This window comes from Perna viridis, chromosome 1 (genome assembly GCF_037379345.1).
Source record: "Perna viridis isolate PV_CMFRI_1.1 ecotype Kerala chromosome 1, ASM3737934v1, whole genome shotgun sequence".
NCBI classification, from domain to species: domain Eukaryota; kingdom Metazoa; phylum Mollusca; class Bivalvia; order Mytilida; family Mytilidae; genus Perna; species Perna viridis.
This window is the reverse complement of record NC_142445.1, coordinates 22,064,632-22,085,285: the sequence shown is the minus strand read 5'-3', so window position 1 is coordinate 22,085,285 and position 20,654 is coordinate 22,064,632. Positions and strand designations below refer to the sequence as shown.

Below are 20,654 nucleotides of genomic sequence, written 5' to 3'. Positions count from 1 at the left end.
TTGTATGTATTTATTTTTGGAGGTCTTTTTAAAAGTTAACACATTTAGGAAAATACTTTTTAGATACTTTAATATTGCCTATGATTCTGATAGTTTTACCACAGATAACAATTCTATAGTGAATATAAACAGTCAACATGAGCTGTGCAATATCACTTGTATCAAAAGGCTAAGTAAGCAATATCACAAAATATGGGTCAGAAATACACTGTTTAAATGGAAACTATAAAATATGAAATGTAACAACCTGGAATATTGAGGGTATTGCACATAGCAATACATTGTCTCAGGTTCCTCACTGAAGATTGATTTGTCAAAATGATAAAGTAAGTAGAACTCGAACTAAATTTGTTACTCATCTGTATATAATTTTAAACTTATCCATTTCCACTGATTGACATACATATGAAGCGTGTAGTAGAATTGCATTATCATTCAAGAGTTTTCATTCAGAAAAAAAAATTGGAGGGATAGAATATCTGATCAGCAGTCAACGTTATATCATTCATATGGTAAAACTGCATTTTCAGCTTTCATTAACGTCTTCCTTGACAAAGCAAGTGAAAGGATTTTCAGATGAACAAAATATAATATAAACATGTATAAATACTGTGACAAGATCAGTTAAGTTACCTTTCTAGTCCATGTTTTTCCATGGCCAGTTTGGCTGCTATAGCTACATTGTTTAAATAACAATATCCATTAAATTCATTATTCATGGCATGGTGACCCGGTGGCCTAAAAAGTAAAAAAATAAGGACAATTCAGTTTAAATTCATCATCAACCAATTAACACTACACATGAAATTACATCTTTTGCTTTGTTCTTATTATCTTCACAAATTGATTTTGAGTCTACATTCCTATAGTGAATATCTCATTCTCAAGAAAGTAATCCACAATATCATTTTGTGTAAAAATAATATGAAAAACATCCTTTAAGTAGACTGATAGAAACTGCAACAACTGTACAAGCATGAACTTGACCATGAGACAAAAAAAAGCATCACTCCATTATTAATGTATTTCTATGCACTTCTACATGAGAAGTCTCAACTTGAATTAAAACCTATAGAAAAGTTCAAGAGAATAGTGCTTACACAAAAAATATTGACAAGCTGACTGATAACAGACACTTTGATTTGTTTCTCTTAAATTTTTAGTAATGTTTCAAATGTACAGCATCTTCAGTTTCAGTTCATATTTCAATAAATAGCTGTACAGACGGACACACAACTTCTCGGAAGGTATCACATATAACAATATTATACCTTGCCACTTCGACAGTTTGTGTAGTGGGGTATAAATAGAGGTGTGGCAAAATGTTCAAAATGGCTTCACATGGAAACTACATTTATGATTTTGCAGAAAATTTACAGAAAATTGAAATTAACCTGTATGTTATGGTACTAAACAAATGTGCAAATTTAAAAAAAAAATAATTGATTCGTTCTCAAGTTGTCATCTAGAAACTGAAAAGGGACAGACAAACAAAGTGACATGCAACTTTTAAGATGGTATCACATAATACCTTGCTACTTCTTGTGAAGATAACAGGAAGTAGACAGCTTCAATGTACCATATAATTATCAAATCAACTCTTAGAATATTTGATATATTGTAAAACAAGTGGGCAGACAATCTTTACTGTATCAACTTTTGAGATGCACTTCTAACAACCTCATACAGATAATTTAACATGACCTGGCTTGATTTTAGCCAGCCTTGAAATGTCAAAACATTGTATGGTAAACTTCCAAGTTGTTTTACACACACTACAGTTTATCTTTTACAAATGATAAATGTCAAATACTTGCATATTTTCCATGATATAAATTCCTAAAATATCTAATATACAATCAATCACAAATAAATATGCATCAAATTTGATTAAATATGATAAATATAGAACCCTGTTGTGTATGATTGACAAATCTCTATGATAAATTATCTTATGTCTTATAGGGCAAAGGTTGCACCAGTAGAATAAAATTATATATCCAGAATGAAATGTAAGGAGTACCTGTCATTGTAAGAATTAGGCAGTTGTTTACAGATTAGGTAATTTGAGACCAGCATTTGTTGCCCTTAACAGGTTCTGGTTTTAGCAGTAAGGAATTAACAATAAAATGAACTAACACAGTAAAAATCATGAATTTATATGTGTTGTGGTGTTAGGTATACCCAATCATTCCATTTAGTGAACAAGTTATAGTAAATAAACCAAAGCTAACAGATACAAACAATGCAAACAATGATGATGAGAACAACAGGGGGGATACCATTTTACAATCGAAACAAAATTTTGCAGTTGTATAAAAAAGACAGTCTCACTAAACTGTAAGTTGATGTTGGACAGCAATAAAAGTCACTCACAGCATATGCCCCATCTATATTATATAAAATCAATCTATCCATTAAGAGTTGAGATTATTTTTATGAAAATCGAATGTACAGATGGACGGACTAGATTATTCCAAACAAACCAACCCACTCATTGAGTGGAGTTATAATATGCTAATACATGAATTCACACTTGTCATTTTGCTCCAAATGACCTCCGATTTGTCTCGAATAAACTTTTGATGTCAATGAAACAATGTAATTTTAAAGTGTGACATCATTAGTCTTTCAAAAAAAGGAGAATTCAGTATGAAAACAATGGGAAAATATATTGTTTTCGCCAATAGTGTCCACAAGTGTAAGTAAGAAGTAAGTCCATTGCGACTGAGTTATAGTGAATACATTTAGTAACATGATGATGATGTTAAGTCATCTTCTTCTTATATTGAGATTGTCTTAAATACTTGTTAAACATACCTTACTATGGCAAATCCATTGGTAACCTGTAAAACAAGAAAATGTGTACATGTAGTAGATTGATTTAAATTTACTAATAAAAGTAAGGGTATATGATTACAAATATTTATAATTCAAATGAACATATATATGTGTATATTTATTCACATGTGCATAAACACAATTCCATTTTAATTATAGCAATACATTACACAAAAAGCCATATGTGGATTTCAATTACTTTATGATGAAGAAATGCTTTCTCAAAATCCAATAACACTAGTTCAAATAACTTATTTGACAATTACCTTGCCAGTGACAACTTCCTCAACCAGATCTATAACACATCCAAGGGCCAATCTAGCATTGGTGTAAATATCCTACAAAAAAATCTGGTAATCAATGATACAGGTTTAAGATATACAGCTGCAGCTGTAAAACAACCGCAAGTTATATTTTAATAAAAAAAAAAAACAAAAAGTAAAATTTCTCAATGAATGGTGTTTAATTTTATATCAAAAAGCTGTACAAAATAATTCATCAAATTATGGCAAGTCCAGTTATAGTGTTTAAATGCTAATTTTATTTTAATTACTGCTTCTTTGAATTACAATTACATTGCATTTATGTATTTATGTACCAACTTATATAAGTGTCAAGAATATGTAACTTTCAGAAGCCATATTCCCTTTAATGGATTAACATCATTAATTTTTTTTTTCTAGAAAGTGCATGTGTGGCCAACAAAAATAGACTTTTTGAAAGTTTTCATCCTTAAATCTTGAAATTTCTCTTCAATTCTTTTAGGGAAAATTTAACATGTTTAACTACTGTAAAAGTGTTAATTTTTCGCGGTGGACAGAAAAGTGCGAAAAATTGTACCCACAAAGTTTATTTTTAACACTATATAATGCTTATCGTTTTTTGATACAGTGAAAATTGATACTTGCAAATATGTTCACTTGACAGAATCTGCAAAAATTAGCAACCATGAAAATTAATATGTTTACAGTGTATTCTCTAGAGATATACATTGAACTTTTCAATATACTTCTATTCTTTGTTGTTTGTTGTTCACAGGGCAAACTTGTATAAACAGATGGAAAGGACATTTATATTTTTATATGTATCTATCTGTCTTATTTCTTAACAGACAGATTTAATTCATTTAACAGGTGTGGGGGAGTGAGATGTACAACAAAAATAAAATACATTGGACACTGACCTCATTAGCCATTTACAATGACATTCATACATTAATATTAAAAAGAATACAAGTTGTACAGAATATTGCATTATGTTTCTATCAAGGAAATTAACTGACAACAAACAAGGAAATAAAAATCCCCAGTTCATATTTTCTCCTTGTCCAGTAATAAATAATGATTTTTTTTCATTTTACTTCAGTCAGTGTGTACCTAGAATACCACAGAACAAAGTGAACATTATCCAATTATAAAGGTAATAAAAAAGACAAATTACTCCTTCCCAATGTCCTCCTAGTCCAGTTATGACCCTAAGAATGATGACCCTTTTTATTTCCTCATCTTACTTGCGTCAGTGTGAACAACAAGACCATTGTACAAGAATAACAAATAAAAGTCATACTTAAATCTCACTCCATCATTCATAGGTCAAGGCAAAATGAAAGGAACAAGTTGATGAGCAACAGGCTCCAAACTTTCAGGCAAAATATACATTACCTTTCTTATCTGCGTTCTAATGAGTGACTTATGTCATATGTTTCCTAAGTCAAAATATTCTATTTACATGTTAATAAGCAATTCACTTCCTACAGGAACTTCCAAAGACAACCCAATAACCTACCAATTATGTTATTGAGTATCTAAATTAGAGGGAAATATATTCAATGCACCTAAAATGTTTTTTTTTGGGGTCTTAATTAAAGAGAAATATATCCAAAACACCTTCTAAGGCTGTTATTGAGCATCTTAATTACAGGAAAATGATTCATACACCTCCCAAGAATGTTATAGAGTGCCTACACTATAGGGAGATACATTCAATATTCCACTAAGGGTATCCATCTAAGGGTAAATTCAAGGGAAAAATATCCAATACAATTACTAAGGGTGTTCTTGAGCATTGTCAATAACCTTCTAGTCACTGATGTTTGGATTTGCTGAGTATAAAAGAAGGCTACATCAAAAAAATATCTTTAAGGAGGTAGACCTAGGGTAAGGGACATAACTCATCAAATCAGTGATATGTTTGTATCATATTCAATTTCACGAAAGCCTATCCAGCTTTCATTTGAAACAGAATGAAATCAGTCAATGTCACTTTGATGCTTAAATGAGATTGATACAAACGTTCCAATGATTTGTATGAAAAGTGTCCCTTACCCTAGGTCTACCTCCTTAAATGGCCATGACTAACACCTAGTAGTAATCAAACAACTGAATCACCAGGATCCTATTGGTTACTCTAAAATGTAGCAGTAAGTATCCACAAGATATCATAAATCAAGCCCAGTATTTATGTTTGAGGGAGTCAAGAAATCTTTCTCCAGATTCAATATCTTTAAATTTAATTAAATGTATTTTAAGGTATGAGTACATATCAAATTCAAGCAGTGCATTTGATAGAGGTGATTCATTGTGAAGAAAAACCCATCCAACAGTGGATGATTATTAAGTCTACACATGCAATATTTTAAGTGACCAATAGTTGTTTCTAAATTAAAATATGTATTTTTTTTTTAAATTACATTCATCTTCCACTAAAATAGAACAAATCAAACAAAGTCAAGGAAAATAACCCTTGCAAATGACCACTTTCATGCAAAATCTATATATCGGTAATATTTATCTCGAAAGTGCAAAACAGAATGACACACTAAGACTGGTTAGGTTGTGTGTGACTGTTTCTGAATATGAAATAAACATTAAAAAAAGTAATTGTCTTGCTCCTCAAACTGTGTCAGAGATCAAAACTAACAGTAGTTCGGTAGTCCAGTGCGACCTTAATTTTGGAGAGGACTACTTGAAAAATTTTCATGGTAGTTCTATGGGCTATCTAAATTTAGCCTTCTTTTTCAAAAGATCTAAGTCCAGAACCGTCATTACCATCTGCAGACTACCTATTTTACCTCTGAAGCTGTGTTTTACTAACTATTTGTATACACACAGACATTTTTTTCTTTCTTCAACCTATAAATTCCTTAAATTAAATATAAGTAATCTGTAAGGAAGTCTGGATTCCATGTCCAACCCATATAATATTGTTCCAAATAATTATTTGTACCTTATGAAAGTAGAGGTAGTCGTACATTCTTGATAGTTTCCTCATTTCCTCCAGAGGTAAATGTTGTGACTTCTCCAGAATATCAATTAACTCTTTGGTGTGATATGTCAGCATCTCTTTTTCAGTAGCAAGCCTAGACTGGAAACCAAAAAAAAAAAACAAAATTGCTAATTCAGCTTTACAAAATGCAGAAAAAAGAAAACTGTTCAGAGGAAGCCAAAAACAAAAATAGTGACCCTAAATCAAGACAAGGCCAAACTAAAAATATCTTGTAGACATATTAAGTGCTGTAAAATGATTACCCTGATATTTTAGAAATGAAATTTCAGCAGGAATCCAAGTATAGCAGGTTAACATTTAACCCTCATCTCTAGATTCTGGCTCTTGTTAAGGCCAATAGAATATATGACTATATAGGACTTAACCTGATAAGTTGTACAAAATGCAGTAAAAATTAAGAAGTTTTGAATAAATGAATGTATGCATAATTCTTCTTAACAAGACCTATCACATGTCTTGATCCGTGTCACCAGCATTTGTTTGTCAGTACATATTTTGAATATAAACGTATGCATGAACACTACAGTAAGTTAAAAGAAACCTAAAAAAAATACTGATAAATAATTCTACTATCCCGCATTGCCTTGCATTAATATGTAAGGTTTCATTCAAATTTTTCTGACAGCATTCATTATGAAATACCGCCTGACCAACAGACATGTCAGACAAAAATAAAGTGGGTCAGACAGAAATTTCTGAAGTTTTTGACAGCTTATATAGGAGAAAAAAGTCAAATCTGGGTGTCAGGTCAGACATGTCAGATATCTATTCCATAAAGACCACAACAGAAAAATATACAGTCTCCATTGTAGAGATAGTTTGGGCATAATTTAGCAGATATACATGTAAACAGATAAATGGTGGAAGAAACCTACATGTACTAATAGATACAATTAACTTACTGGGAGATTTTTACATCTTTTGATAAGTCCATACTCTTCACATCTCTTTATTGTCTCCATAAATCTCTCAGGTTTTTCTGTAAAGTCTTCCTTCCATGAGTGGAAATGACTGCTCATATGATCATCAAATGTTATGGCTGTTGTATACCTAGTACAAAAAATACATGTATGGAAATAAAATATCCATACACAAGGAGATTTCTTACATTTGAAAGTATTACATGTTACTTCACTTAATATTTACATGTAGTACATACAAGGCACTCTCATTCATAAATCTCATCATAGAGTTTGAGTTTACTCCTATGGAACATAAGAGGTTAAAATTCAGTTCTTCTGTACTCAATCATATAAGGATGGTCACACTTCAAAAAATATCTGGCCAGACAACCTCTAGCATTTCTGGTGTAGATTTCAAATTATGAACACTGATCATACACCAACAGCAGAAAATGTCAAATTTTCTTCCACAAATTAATGCAAAAGGTACAATATAGAATAACAATTGTTTAATTAAACAATTTTTTTAAATGCAAAAAATCATTTTAAAATCAGAAAAGGACAAAAAAGTTGAATATTTTAGCGAGAAACTGTAAATAAAATCAGATTTATTGAAAAAAGACTCATGAAAATAAAAACTAATTAAGGACCTAACCTGTGTTCTTCTGATTCCCCATCTTCATCCATACTTTAGTTATAACCACATCAAATCTCTGTATAAAATAGAATGAAAATGCAATAAACAATAAATTCTGGCTTTAACAAGTCTTCAACACCTTTTTTTTCTGTCCTTTGTCACATCCATAACCTAACAGAACAGGTAATAAATTGAACTCCTGAGTCTTAATGTCTTTTTCTACCATTCATCTTAATTTTCTGCACTACTTTTCATAAGTTTGATGTATTACAGACACAAGGAGTACAAATCAGTACAATGTAGAGATTTCTGGGACGAACATTGTCAACTGAATTCAAAGCTATTGTTTTAAGTAACACATGAGTAGTTAACAAATACAAGGTATATAATACGACTATATCTTGTTTTTGACACTGCCTTATTGTTCAAATTAGTTACATCCTCCAAAACCATCAAATTACAGACTTTTTGACTCTGTGATATTTCCTATAAGTGTTAAATCTTGCTGTTACAACGTCAGGATTTGTCACATCATCGATAATGAATCATTCAGCTACTCATCTGATTAATTAATACTTTCATTTACATGCATGCATGTATCAGTAATAGTAAACTATAGACTACTTAGAAATTGATTCCTCTATATAAGTAGACCCTACTGAGAGCTACACCCAGACACAGCAATAAAATGTATGACTTTACATATCATCACAGTATCAATTACATGTATATGGGGGGAAACAAAATCAGTTTAACACCTGTTTCGTGATCTGTAACATGCAGAAACAGATATCATGTCATAGTAAATTAGCATGTTTACATCAAATTTACTACAATTAGGGATACATGTGAAGGACACTAGACAAGATAGAATTAATCCAAATGTAGGTCAAATATAATGAAAATTTGCATGCTGTATAGCATATTCAAAATGTCCAGCTAATATATTCAAATGCCTCCAAGACAAAGTTAATAAGCATAAATTAAAACTTATTGACAATGCAAACATTTGGTACATAGTTTCAACATGCAATTCATGAAAGATTTATACACATCATTTTTTCTCCAGTTAAAAATTCTTGAATTCTGTTTCTCAATCTATAAAGCATGCTGCATTTGCAATTTACAATAACTCATAAAGAAAAATCTTTAAACAAAAAGCATTTTTGAATGATAAGATGCTCCTAAGAGTACAAATTCTATCATTCTAGATAAAAACTCCAAAGAACATTTGAAAAATAACAATACTGACATATTTGTCTCTATAATCTATTAAAAAAACTTATACCTGCCAAAGACAAATGGGAGAAGTGAGCACTAACAATGAGAAGTTTTTGCTCATTTCTCCTTCTAGATGAGGCCCTGAAAGTCCTCTAAAAGACATTTTTCCTAGTAGAAGCTTTCATATAAAAGAAGAGACTTGTATGTTTAAACTGAATGACTAACAGGCAAACAGACATTGAGTCGCAGTACATCGCTTTTTTACACGAGCTCAGCTGTAAAACTATCATTGCCATTTCCACAAGTATCTACATAAAAAAATTAGAAACATTATTCTTCTAACAAAAAAAAATGAAATTCAATCAGTACTGAAACACTTATCCAACATATATGTATGTATCATAAGGATTTAGATTTACAAGACAAGAACATCTACCAGATTTCTTCACTTTGACATTTACAGTCACGCCATAGTACAAAAATATACTGAATAATACCAATGCCATAAATTTAAAATGGACTGACCAAATCATACCTGCCAAGTTACAAATTTCCAAAAATATTAATAATAATCCCTCTCATAATATTAAATCCTTTTTGCTTGCAGTGGTACAACAACTCATAAGGCTGTTACAACTGGGTACTTATCAATAACACAATACAAATGTACTTGTTGTTAAGGAAACGGGATTTCCAGTGATAGCAAGTCACATTTTCTCAGAAAGTTTTTTTATCTTGTGTACATATTGACATAAACTCCACTTGTATTACTAATGATTAGGGTTCAAAAAGTATTTTCATTTTCAAGGAAGTTATCAAATTTCAAAGAATTTTCTAGGCAGATTTAAATATTTCACACAAAATATAGTATGGAGAAAATAAGATGTTTGTTTGTTTGTTTGTTTGTTTGTTGGGGTATAACGTTCGAGCAGCAATATTTCAGCTATATTCAGACGATGAACATGAAATTGATGATAAAATGAACATGAAATGATGAAATGAAAAAGGGATGGGACAAAAGGACAATGGGGTCGACAAATTTTGATTGCCACTGGGAATGGGGGGAGGTGGGTAGGGTCGGGCAATTTAGCCTCCTGTGGCGGAGCCCTATGGTTCCTACTCCAGGAAAATACCACAGTAGGGTTCTTTAACGTGCGAGGAACGTGGCATCTTTTCCAACAAGGTGCACTACTATGGTTTGCGGTCAGGTTTTCCGTATTATAGCCTGACAACCCCAGCATGTAACACGCCAGGGGTACCCCATTCAACCACCTGGGGCACACATCCCAGTTGCTCTGTGGGCAAAGCGCCCTAGCCCCCGGCTAGGGTTTTGAGCACTATTTAGTCGCCTTTTACGACAAGCTTAGCGCTGCTGCAGGCCTATTCTTTTAACACCCAGACCTGCACGGGGCGAGAAAATAAGAAGTTATGCCTTTGCACACACTCATAAAGTAATCTATCATTGCCTAAAATTTCATGAGAATCATGTGAGCATATGTAACATGCACATGAGAAATTGTAGACAAATCTTTGTGTCATAATAAAGTTAGAAGAAACTGAAAAACACCACCAGTAAAATTGTTTTGGAAAATTAACAAACAATGGACCACAATGATTCTAATATACATGTACATGTAGTCTAAAGAACCCCTCTTATATATAGGGATTTAAAACCATTCCTGTATCTGAACAGATTAAAAGTACTATTGATCATGATCTTAGACAGCTTGATGTTTGGTCAAAGAAATGGATCATGTCATTCAATCCAGATAAAACAGAGAATGATTTTTGCAAATACTGAAATACCTGCCTTTAACTTAACTTTAAATAACAAAAATATTCCACTGACAACGTCTCATAAGCACTTAGGGGTAGCTGCGATGGCAAATGAACAATCATGTTGAACACATATTATCTAGTATCAAAACATGTGAATATTCTTCGTAAATTAAAATATACACTTTCAACTTTTACACTTTAACAAATTATATCTAGCTTTTATTAGACCGATATTCGAGTATGCTTACGAAGTTTTGGACAATTGGGGGAATGGAAATTCAGACAGACTAGAAGAGTTGCAACTAGAAGCAGCGAGAATAGTTACAGGTCTACCAACTTTTACAAAAATTGATATTCTGTAAAGAGAAATCGGATGGCAAACACAGAAGAAGACTACGTAAACTATCTATGTTTTACGACATTTTCCAGAAAATGCACCTAATTTCCTGACCAACATAACCCCTCCTAGTATTCAAAGTACTACCAACTACCCCCTTCGGAATGGACAAGATATTATTGTACCATTCTGTAGACTAACATTCTTTACTGAATCATTCTTCCCTTCAACTATAAAGCAATGAAATCAACTTGACCCAATATTAAGAAACGTAGACTCAAAACAGAAATTTAAAGCTGGATTGAGAAACGATAATCCAAATGTTCCATCGCATTATTCAATTGGTCCCAGAAAGCTTAATATTATTTTGACACAGTTCAGATGTTCTGCTTCTTTTCTAAACTACGATTTATTTCGTTGTAATAATATAGCAGACCCGTCCTGTAATTGTGGAGCTGTAATTGAAAATATAAAACATGTTCTATTTGATTGTCCAGTATATGACATACAAAGAAATACATTAATAAATGATCTGAACTGGCTTCCAGAAAACTCTTTAATTAATGTTGAACTTCTAACCAAAGGTGGTAGGAATTTAACAAATGACCAAAACACTAGAATTTTCAAGTCAAGACTATATAAAAGCATCAAAAAGATTCCTTGTAGTGTAAAATTTTTTGTGTTTTGTTTCATGTACTTTTTCAAAGTCATGTCGTCATCATTCATCAACCCCTTGTCTTCATTTGTACCTATTGTTTCTAAAATATTACTATTATACAAATGACGCATGCTCGACAGATTTGTAATTATTATATTGTATATTGGAGAAGACATCCTAAGTGTGATTCACTTTTGTCTAATCCGTTGTGCTTTGAGCAATAAAAATATGTTTAAATTAAATCTGAAACATCATATAAATTAACTAATTTTGGACCATCTATTTTATAATTTTACCTTTGAAAGCAATTTTTAAAAACTAGAGAACGATGATCTGGCATTTTGCACTAACAAGATTGCTACGCACAGCTACATGTATATGTCCTCCAACGAAAAAAAAGCCCAATTACTCCTGTAAAAGGAGAAAGTTTGGTAGGGACCCCTTTTGGCCTCATAATTTTGGCATTTTTGAAAATTTGATTAGAGCTGATTTCTAGGTAGCAGTAGTGTAGTAAAATGGTCACAAACACTGAAAATAAGATGTTTTTGTCAAGATTTATGACATTATTCAAGAAATAACAGTATGCATTAAGTAACTTTTACAAAAACCTTGAACTTTTAACATTTCTGCAATTTATAAGATGGTTTTTGTGTTGAATGAAGGTGGCCACACATCTGTTGACTCAAGATATTTTTACATGAGTCGTAACTGACAATCATACACAAAATATATGAAGCACAAGAATCAACATACATGTGGGCACTGTTAAAAAGAGTCAAAAACTACACAAAATTTGGTGTTTTCCAGCCTTTTTAACAGATTTTAGCCAAGTCTGAAGGGCATATATGACCATATATATTCAAATAATTACCATAAACCAATCAAATCAACTATATAACACATTAAAGGGCTGGAGAAACAAGATTAAATTTTCTTCACATAGACTTTGTTTTTGAGGCCAATTTTTTGCCCTTACCAAACCAAATTCTTTGTGAAAACATACTACATATGGTGACTATCAATCCTACAAAATTAACAAAACCAAATAAGCAGTTTTTGAGGAGTTGCACCCACAAAGCGTTCCTATAGTGGAATATTATAAATAAATCCCACTAAGTCCCATAAAATTTGCTGAATAAAACTGCAGTGCAATATAATCAACCACATATGGTTAATAACAATGATATAAAGTTTAACCACAAACCATTCATTGATAAACAAGGAGTTGTATCCACAAAGTGTTCCTGCAGTAAAGCATGTAAAAAAATCAACAAAGTCCCTTAACTCCCCTAAAATTTGCCTTATCAAAATGGCAGTTCAATATGATCAACTACATATGGTTACATATGGTCTCATAGTGGTCACAAAGTGTTCCTGTAGTGAACCAAGTGAAAAATCAACAAAGTCCCATAACTCCCCTAAATTTGGTGAATCAAAATGGCAGTTAAATATGGTCAACTACACATGGTGACTAACAACCCTGCAAAGTTTGAACAAAATTCGATGAACCGTCTCTGAGGAGTTGCATCCACAAGGTTCAGACGTATGGATGGACACATAGACAGATGAATACTGATACTTTTTAGTCCCCTTCAACATTGCGATGGGGGACAAATAGGGTAATAAATGAATCTTTGAATGCAGCAACATGTATATAACATATAATCTACCTTGATCTGTACCTTATGTGCACAATATTGTATTAAAGGATAAAAAGCATGTATAAGAAACCATATAAGAAATGATAAACAGACATGAAAATAACTCTTTGAGCATGGGCATAAACAAATCATCACTAAAAACCAGAAAACAATGATATCTCAAGGGTAATAACTCTTTAAGAATCAATAAACCTCTTGCTAGCTAAGAATGGTAGTTTTAAGTGTGACCTATACCATACGAGTAGCAAAAAGTCTCTAAATATTTTTAATACTAGTAGGACCTAGATTACCAGTATATGTATTTTTTTATTGTATCTACCTATATATTTTTTCAAAATGTTCGGATTGCTTTTCAAATTCTTTTGTCCTCTGTAAAATTGATTTATGGCAGTAAGGTTACACCACAGAATGTTCAAAAACCCTGTGGTGTTACATGTAACAACAGTGGGCATTCTTACTTCAGAGATTATTTATAGCAAGAAATAACACTGACAAAGGTAAGCTGAAATTGAGTCCCCCATAATAATGACACCCACCAAGCACCATCAGTACTAAAAGAAAAATTGGTTATTAGCCTAAAAAAAAACAGCTGAATTCAACATAGAAATTAATTAGGATTTAATATTGTGGCATGACACCTGAAAATACAAGTACGTGTATATAACACCAAATACAACTGTTTCTCATGATCTTTTTTTAAATTAAAAACAATCGTATTAGTGAAATAAATAAATTATAATTATACAACCTAACTGATAAAGTGGCTTTTTTTCTTTACTGTAACTCCACCTTAGTAATCTGCCCAGAAAACTTGTCCTCCCCAAAGTATATTTATTACCATAAAAATTCAATATGTCTAATGAACAACTTGTAACAAAATGAAGGTCCGTGCCAGAAAAGTGGTGATTCAAGTTGGGGGCGGGGGCTCCTTGCAAATTCAAATGACGTTTGGACTGTGACATCACAGCAGACAACAGAAAGTTATTTTCAGTCAGTGACAAATATATCACTTATAAATACATGTACACTGTACACAATGTGTATGTGGTCAATGAATTTTGACTGCTCAGATAGAAATGAAGGTAACAGTGTGATATATATTGAATCAAGTTTTATCCTTTAACAATCTCTACATCAAATACATGAACCAATTGGGTATATAAAAAGATCGTCATTTTCTCACGCAAAAGTGACTAAAGCTTTCAAAATCCTGGAAAGAAGAGTTACGCAGGACAAACAGACCCTCATTGCAACTAAGTTATAAAATTAGAATTGATTAATACTTATAAAAAACAGTTTACAAAAATTGTTCAATCCTTCAAAGTCAGTTTATTTCGATTTGTGTTGTTCCATAAGTTTTTTATGTGTCAGTGTTTTAAATAAAACAAACACATTCATTGTATGTGTATCATAATACATTGCATATAATTTACATGAGTGGGCTTTAATTTTTGCTTCAAGAAACAGTATATGTGAATTTACAAGTACTTTTTAAGTTATCAAATTTATGGATAATGTGCAAAACCATGAAAATGTCTATAAATCAAGAATAATCCAACCAAATTATCAATAACCACGAAAATCAAACATGACTTTCTTTTCTTTTCAGAAAACAACTCATCTGAATTTAAATAATTTTCTGACATTGCTTCAGTAACAACATTTAGGCACAGCTTAGTTCCATACCTGGTGATGCAGATTGCCAAGCAAAACAAAGCGAGAAATTATATTATCAATAGGATGCCTGAAAAGCAGTTGCCAGTAGTAATGCCTTAAAATATTACCAAAAAATTGTAACAGTATTATTATGGTAATGTACATTAAAATAAATTGTTGAAGTCACTCAATTTATCTCTGACTGACTTCTGTACTTGAAAGTACAAGGACAGATAACTCTGTCAAATCTCATGATCAGCTACAATGAAATTGAAGCTGCATCTGGGGTTGAAGTAAGCACTCACTGTCATTTGGACAAATTTTCTTTAATATTCCCTGTTTAAGTGTTACATGATTTTTTTTATCATTCTGTGTAGAAATAATACAATAACCAAATGCTAAACACAAATCTCAATGAAAAGAAGAAGTGGTGATTTTTTAGCTGAAATTCAGTGTATATTTCCCTTCAACCATGGATATTGATGTAACTGTAATTTCATTTCAACCTGACTGATCATGAAATGGACCAACAAATAGTTATTTTACTTGTTTGTTTCAATGCATAAAACCATTTTCATAACATAAATTTCTATGGCTAAAATTTCACCATTAATCATAATTGTAACAATTATAAAGATACCACACAGAAACAAATAAATTTTAAGTAAATAAATTCTCTACAGAAATTAGATAGGAACTATACTGCTTTATTGTGAATTCCATTTGTATTCTGTATCTGTATGGGTGTGTCACATAATCTCTCTGGGCTACTATGTGATGGGGCAGTCTGCGCTGATCTAGTTGTGCTCACTGTGGAGCAACGACCTGAACTCCTCAGATTTATGTACACTCACTATAAAGTCCTCCAGGTGGTTCCAGTCAAGTGCTGTGTACACTCACTATTAAGTCCACCAGGTGGTTGCAGTCAACTGCTGTGTACACTCACTATAAAGTCCTCTAAGTGGTTCCAGTCAACTGCTGTATACACTCACTATAAAGTCTTCTATGTAGTTCCAGTCCACTGCTGTGTACACTCACTATAAAGTCCTCTAGGTGGTTACAGTCACCTGCTGTGCATACAAATAATGAGTCTTTGAACTGATCAGTTTTGTATGGTGGTATGACTATTGCTCTGTTGCAGACTTGCTTATCAATGGTATTTTTTATGACACAGTTTTGTATGATGTTGCTCTAATTTGTCTTTCAGTCTTTAATGGAATGAAATCAGATCACCCGGAGTGAGCACTGATATCTGCCCCTCAACCACTTTGAAGAATATCAGTCGTTGTTGCTGACTTCTGGTTTGCAGTGTTGGTCAATTCCAGGTCTTTGAGCTTCTTAACTTGTAGTCTCTCATGATCAATCTTGCCCCTCTACTTAGGATGGCCTTGAGTTTGTTTCTTTCTTTTTAGAGTGTATGGATCCCAAATGATAGCTTTACTCCATGATTGAGCTGACTAATACAATGTTAGCTTTTTATGGCATTTTTTTGGACAGTGTTGCAAATTCCATCTGAAAATGCCTAGTGTGGAGCTTCATTTCATTACATACATTGTTGATATGTTCTCCCCATTTTATATCTACTTGTATTTGGAGTCCCAAGTATGGGTTTGAGGGGACTTGTTGAGGTTGAAAAACCGATGGCTTATTTTTTGAGGTTTAGTATGTAACATTTCTTTGGTCCTAGTAGAGTATTAAAAGCTGTTCGTTTGACATTTGGGACATGTACATATTATGAAGCTACATGCATGCAAGCATTCAGAATTCATGCAAATATTACGACAGATTATATCAGCAAATTTTTGTTAAGAGTTAACTACCATAGTCAAAATTTCATCTGACCCTGCAATCCTCATCTTCTTAGAGGAGTGTTCCATGCACAGAGGAAATTCTGACTAGTCACTAAGAATAAACATGATGAACCCTAAAAATAGTCTTAAACTTGGAGGAAATAAGAGAATGAAGTCAGTCAGAAATTAGAAATAGCAAAATCAGAACGATTACACATGATTAAAAATTTCTCATGGATATCCCGTACTTGGCGATCACAATATTGGTATATCAGTACTGTGCACAATACTGGAATAAAAAAATGTTCCAGTATTGCAATATTGTGATTGTTTTTTTTTTCAAATTTATACAATGCCAGTATTTGTTGTAGATCTAATTAGTACCTTGGTATTTTGTACCAGTATTGGAAATTAGATAAATGTATATGGTGGGTTTATGATAGCCTAACAGCACTTATTGTATTATTTCATAAACTTGCATATCACTTTTTTTCAGTTTGGGGCTGGTTGTTGAAATTTTTTTAGTTTTTTCTGCATAGCATGGTGAATATTAGTGCAAATTATTTTTTATTCTTTACACTTCATGGACCTGCAACAAATTGGTGTTAAATACTGCTGACATTTGAATTTGATCACCCTGGCATGACTACATGTATCTCACAATCAGATCCCCACACTATGTTTCACATGGTGGGTGGACCTAGTAGACTTTTCAGGCTAGGACATTTCAGGCTAGGACATTTCAGGCTAGGACTTTTCAGGCTAGGACTTTTCAGGCTAGAACATTTCAGGCTAGGACATTTCAGGCTAGGACTTTTCAGGCTAGGACATTTCGGTCTAGAACTATTTGGCTTAGGATGTTTTGGCCTAGGATATTTCAGCCAAGCAGACATTTCAGCTGAAAATATATAAATTTAGTGTTCACTTGCTATCCTTTGCAAGAAAGTATTTAATTCAAGTAGTAGGCTTTGTCAGGATCATGCAAATTCTGTAATAAGTGATACATCCCAAAATGGCTTCACATTTTTATTTTTTTAATAAGTTTGCTTTATACATAAATGTAAGTCTACATTGTAAATGATGAAATGTATAATCATTCATTCAAATCTGTCTGCTCTTAGCATATAATTCATATTGAAAATCAAACAAAAATTGTATTTTAGTGTCATTTACAGAGTTATCTTCCTTAATTTTGAATTATATAATTTATATCTCATATGAACAAAAGGTTATATAAATAGCCACATGCTACTTATACTGTACATTTACTTAAGCATTTTAAATCAAAATCAAAATATCAAAAATAAAATTATTTGGAGGCTTTCCAACCATGAATCACATTTTGCATGATTCTAAGATGAAGAGGTCCTTAAATATCAAACAAAGCAAATTTATTTAATTGATCATTAATAGATGCACAAATTTTACTTCAGAGTAAACTACAGTTAGCAGTTTTAAAACAAAATGACAGATTTACAGATGAAAAACAGATACACAGGGGTTGAAAATTCCTAAAGCCCAGCACCCGGGACTAAAAAAATGAACCTCGGACTTGCCGTTTGTCAATGAAATAAGTCTGTCGGGCATGGCAAATCTAAAAAAATAAAAATTATTTGTTTTGAAATATTTTGTTGTCATTATTTGGACCATGTTTCCCGATCTATTCCCTGACCTATAAATAGTTATAACTTTATTTTCAGAATGGATATTCACTAAATCAATCTATTGATTAGTCATTCTCAAGTCTGAATCACACCTGCGCTTGATCAGACGCATTTTTGACATACTACAAATTTATCAATCAAGCGCTGGAATGATAAAGATCTATCGTTGATAAACTTTTGAGGGCAAATAGTAGTATTTTCTTCCCTGCATTAGGTTGACCAATCGTGTACCCTATTCAGATGAAAGGAAGTAGAACTTTGAAAGGATAGATTGGTGTACTGACAAATTTGTAATAATGATTTTTCTCTCTCAGATTCTTAAAGGATAAAAGTTTAAAACAAAAAAAAATAAGTTTATTTTTTTATCCTTCAAAATGCATAGTTCATGCAATTTTAAAAAGACTGCATATTACAAATGAGTGCTGAACCAAAAAAAATGCAAAACTTCCGGTACCTTCAAACTTGTGATGGTTGAAAAAAAAGATGGTCAACCTCTGTTCCCATCGTGATTTTTCGATCTCTAAAGGAAAGTACTACAACAAAAAATGGTTTTTGAGTCCTAGTTTTAATTAGAAATTACTGAAAAACTTGATTTGTTTGTTTGTTTGTTGGGATTAAACGCCCGAGCAGCAATATTTCAGCTATGTTCAGACGATGAACATGAAATGGATGATAAAATGAACATGAAATGATGATGAAATGAAAAATTGGATGGGGACAATGAGGTCGAGAAATTTTGATTGCCACTGGAAATAGGGAGAGGTGGGTAGAGTCAGCATGTAACACGTCAGGGGTACCCCATTCCACAACTTGGGGCACACAACCCAGTTGCTCTGTGGGCAGAGCGCCCTAGCCCCCGGATGAGCACTATTTAGTCGCACAACAAGCTTAACTCTGCTGCAGGCCTTTTCTTTTGACACCCGGACCTGCAGGGGTCCTAAAAAACTTGAAAAGGTTAGTATTGCTGGCCATGGGAAAATAAATATTACGGTTTTCCCTTGAGGAAGATATTGTTGCTCAATTATAATGTCACGGTTAAAAAAAGCAGAAACGGAAAGCTGATGACAAGGCATCCGATCGGGAGATGGAATCAATTGACACCGTGTCATTTTCCATGCAAACACAGAAATATACATAAGAATATCAGAAAACAAAATTGCATATATATATCTTATGATAGGGACTTGACAAAACATTGTTCAGGCTAAGTGTACAAAAGATGAAAAAGTCCAGGGCTCTGGTCTTCCCAGATAAATTTTCAACCCCTGATACATGTGAAAAATGTTCATTTGTTAAAAAAAACCATAGGTTCTGGAGAGCCTGAATAGCTTCAGGATCCACAACTCATTCATTCGTCAATGGATCTTTCCGAAAATTTCGGCATAGGTCCATCCCATCATGCTGAACAATTTTACCCCAACCGGATTTCAGCTAAACCCATCTTTTTGAGTTATGTGCAAAATTCAGCAATTCAACCCCTTTGGTCTATTTTTAATTTTAGTAACAGCGGCCATGTTTTTTGACAAATAAAAAATCCCCACATGTTTATCAAAGTTACCCGATTTTAAATACTGAAATTTGAGAAAATTCATTAGCCACAAACAACCAAATAACAATGGCAATGTTCTATATAGGTTATTACACAACTCATCACAAGTGACTAGAATCCCTGATTACAGGTCTATGCTACAAAACAACAGAATTGTTTTTGAAAAAAAAACACAATACTGGTAGAATAATAGAATACAATACTGGAACATTTTATACCAGTATTGTGTAGTATACTGTTATACTACTACTAGCATTACGATCGCCAAGTATAATTTGGAATTCCTTATCAACCACTGGTGTAGCTGCGAAATCGTAGCTCTTGATCTTTTTTTTTTTATTATTTTGCGATCTAACGTTCAGAAAATACAAAAAAAAATAGTTAGAGCTACGTTTCGCAGCTACCACTGGTGGTGTACGGAGTCTGACTCATTTAATCACCTCAGCTCAGTCAGTGTCGTGAGTAACTACCCGAGACCTAGACGCGTTCAATGCATACAATTGCTTTTTGTTAAAAGGCTGTCGGATTTCGACCAGATGAAAGACAGGTAGCAATGAAAGACAAAATGAAATAATAATAACTGAAAAAGAAAAATCTTACGCATAAAATAAAAATTTCGTTTGTCCGATCCGCTACTGACAACTTCCGGTACTAAATTATAAGTACAGGTACAG

General features: G+C 32.6%; 1 protein-coding gene across 4 annotated transcripts in view; it reads right to left on the bottom strand.

Moving 5' to 3' along the window:
- LOC148627790 (protein deacetylase HDAC6-like) overlaps window positions 1-20,654 on the bottom strand; it is a 44,831-nt gene extending 24,177 nt beyond the window's left edge. The window contains exons 1-7 of one of the 4 annotated variants that reach the window (XM_088579026.1): window positions 20,581-20,654; window positions 7,684-7,741; window positions 7,029-7,176; window positions 6,067-6,204; window positions 3,108-3,179; window positions 2,821-2,846; window positions 634-738 (exon numbers count right to left, since the gene is read on the bottom strand). In XM_088579026.1, coding sequence (XP_088435152.1) covers window positions 634-738; window positions 2,821-2,846; window positions 3,108-3,179; window positions 6,067-6,204; window positions 7,029-7,176; window positions 7,684-7,715 — 521 coding nt within the window. In that variant the 5' untranslated portion in view covers window positions 7,716-7,741; window positions 20,581-20,654. Of the gene's footprint in view, window positions 1-633; window positions 739-2,820; window positions 2,847-3,107; window positions 3,180-6,066; window positions 6,205-7,028; window positions 7,177-7,683; window positions 7,742-8,289; window positions 8,309-9,421; window positions 9,590-15,831; window positions 18,104-20,580 lie in introns of those variants that run through there. The other 3 variants (XM_088579043.1, XM_088579035.1, XM_088579052.1) reach the window with 3 other exon arrangements.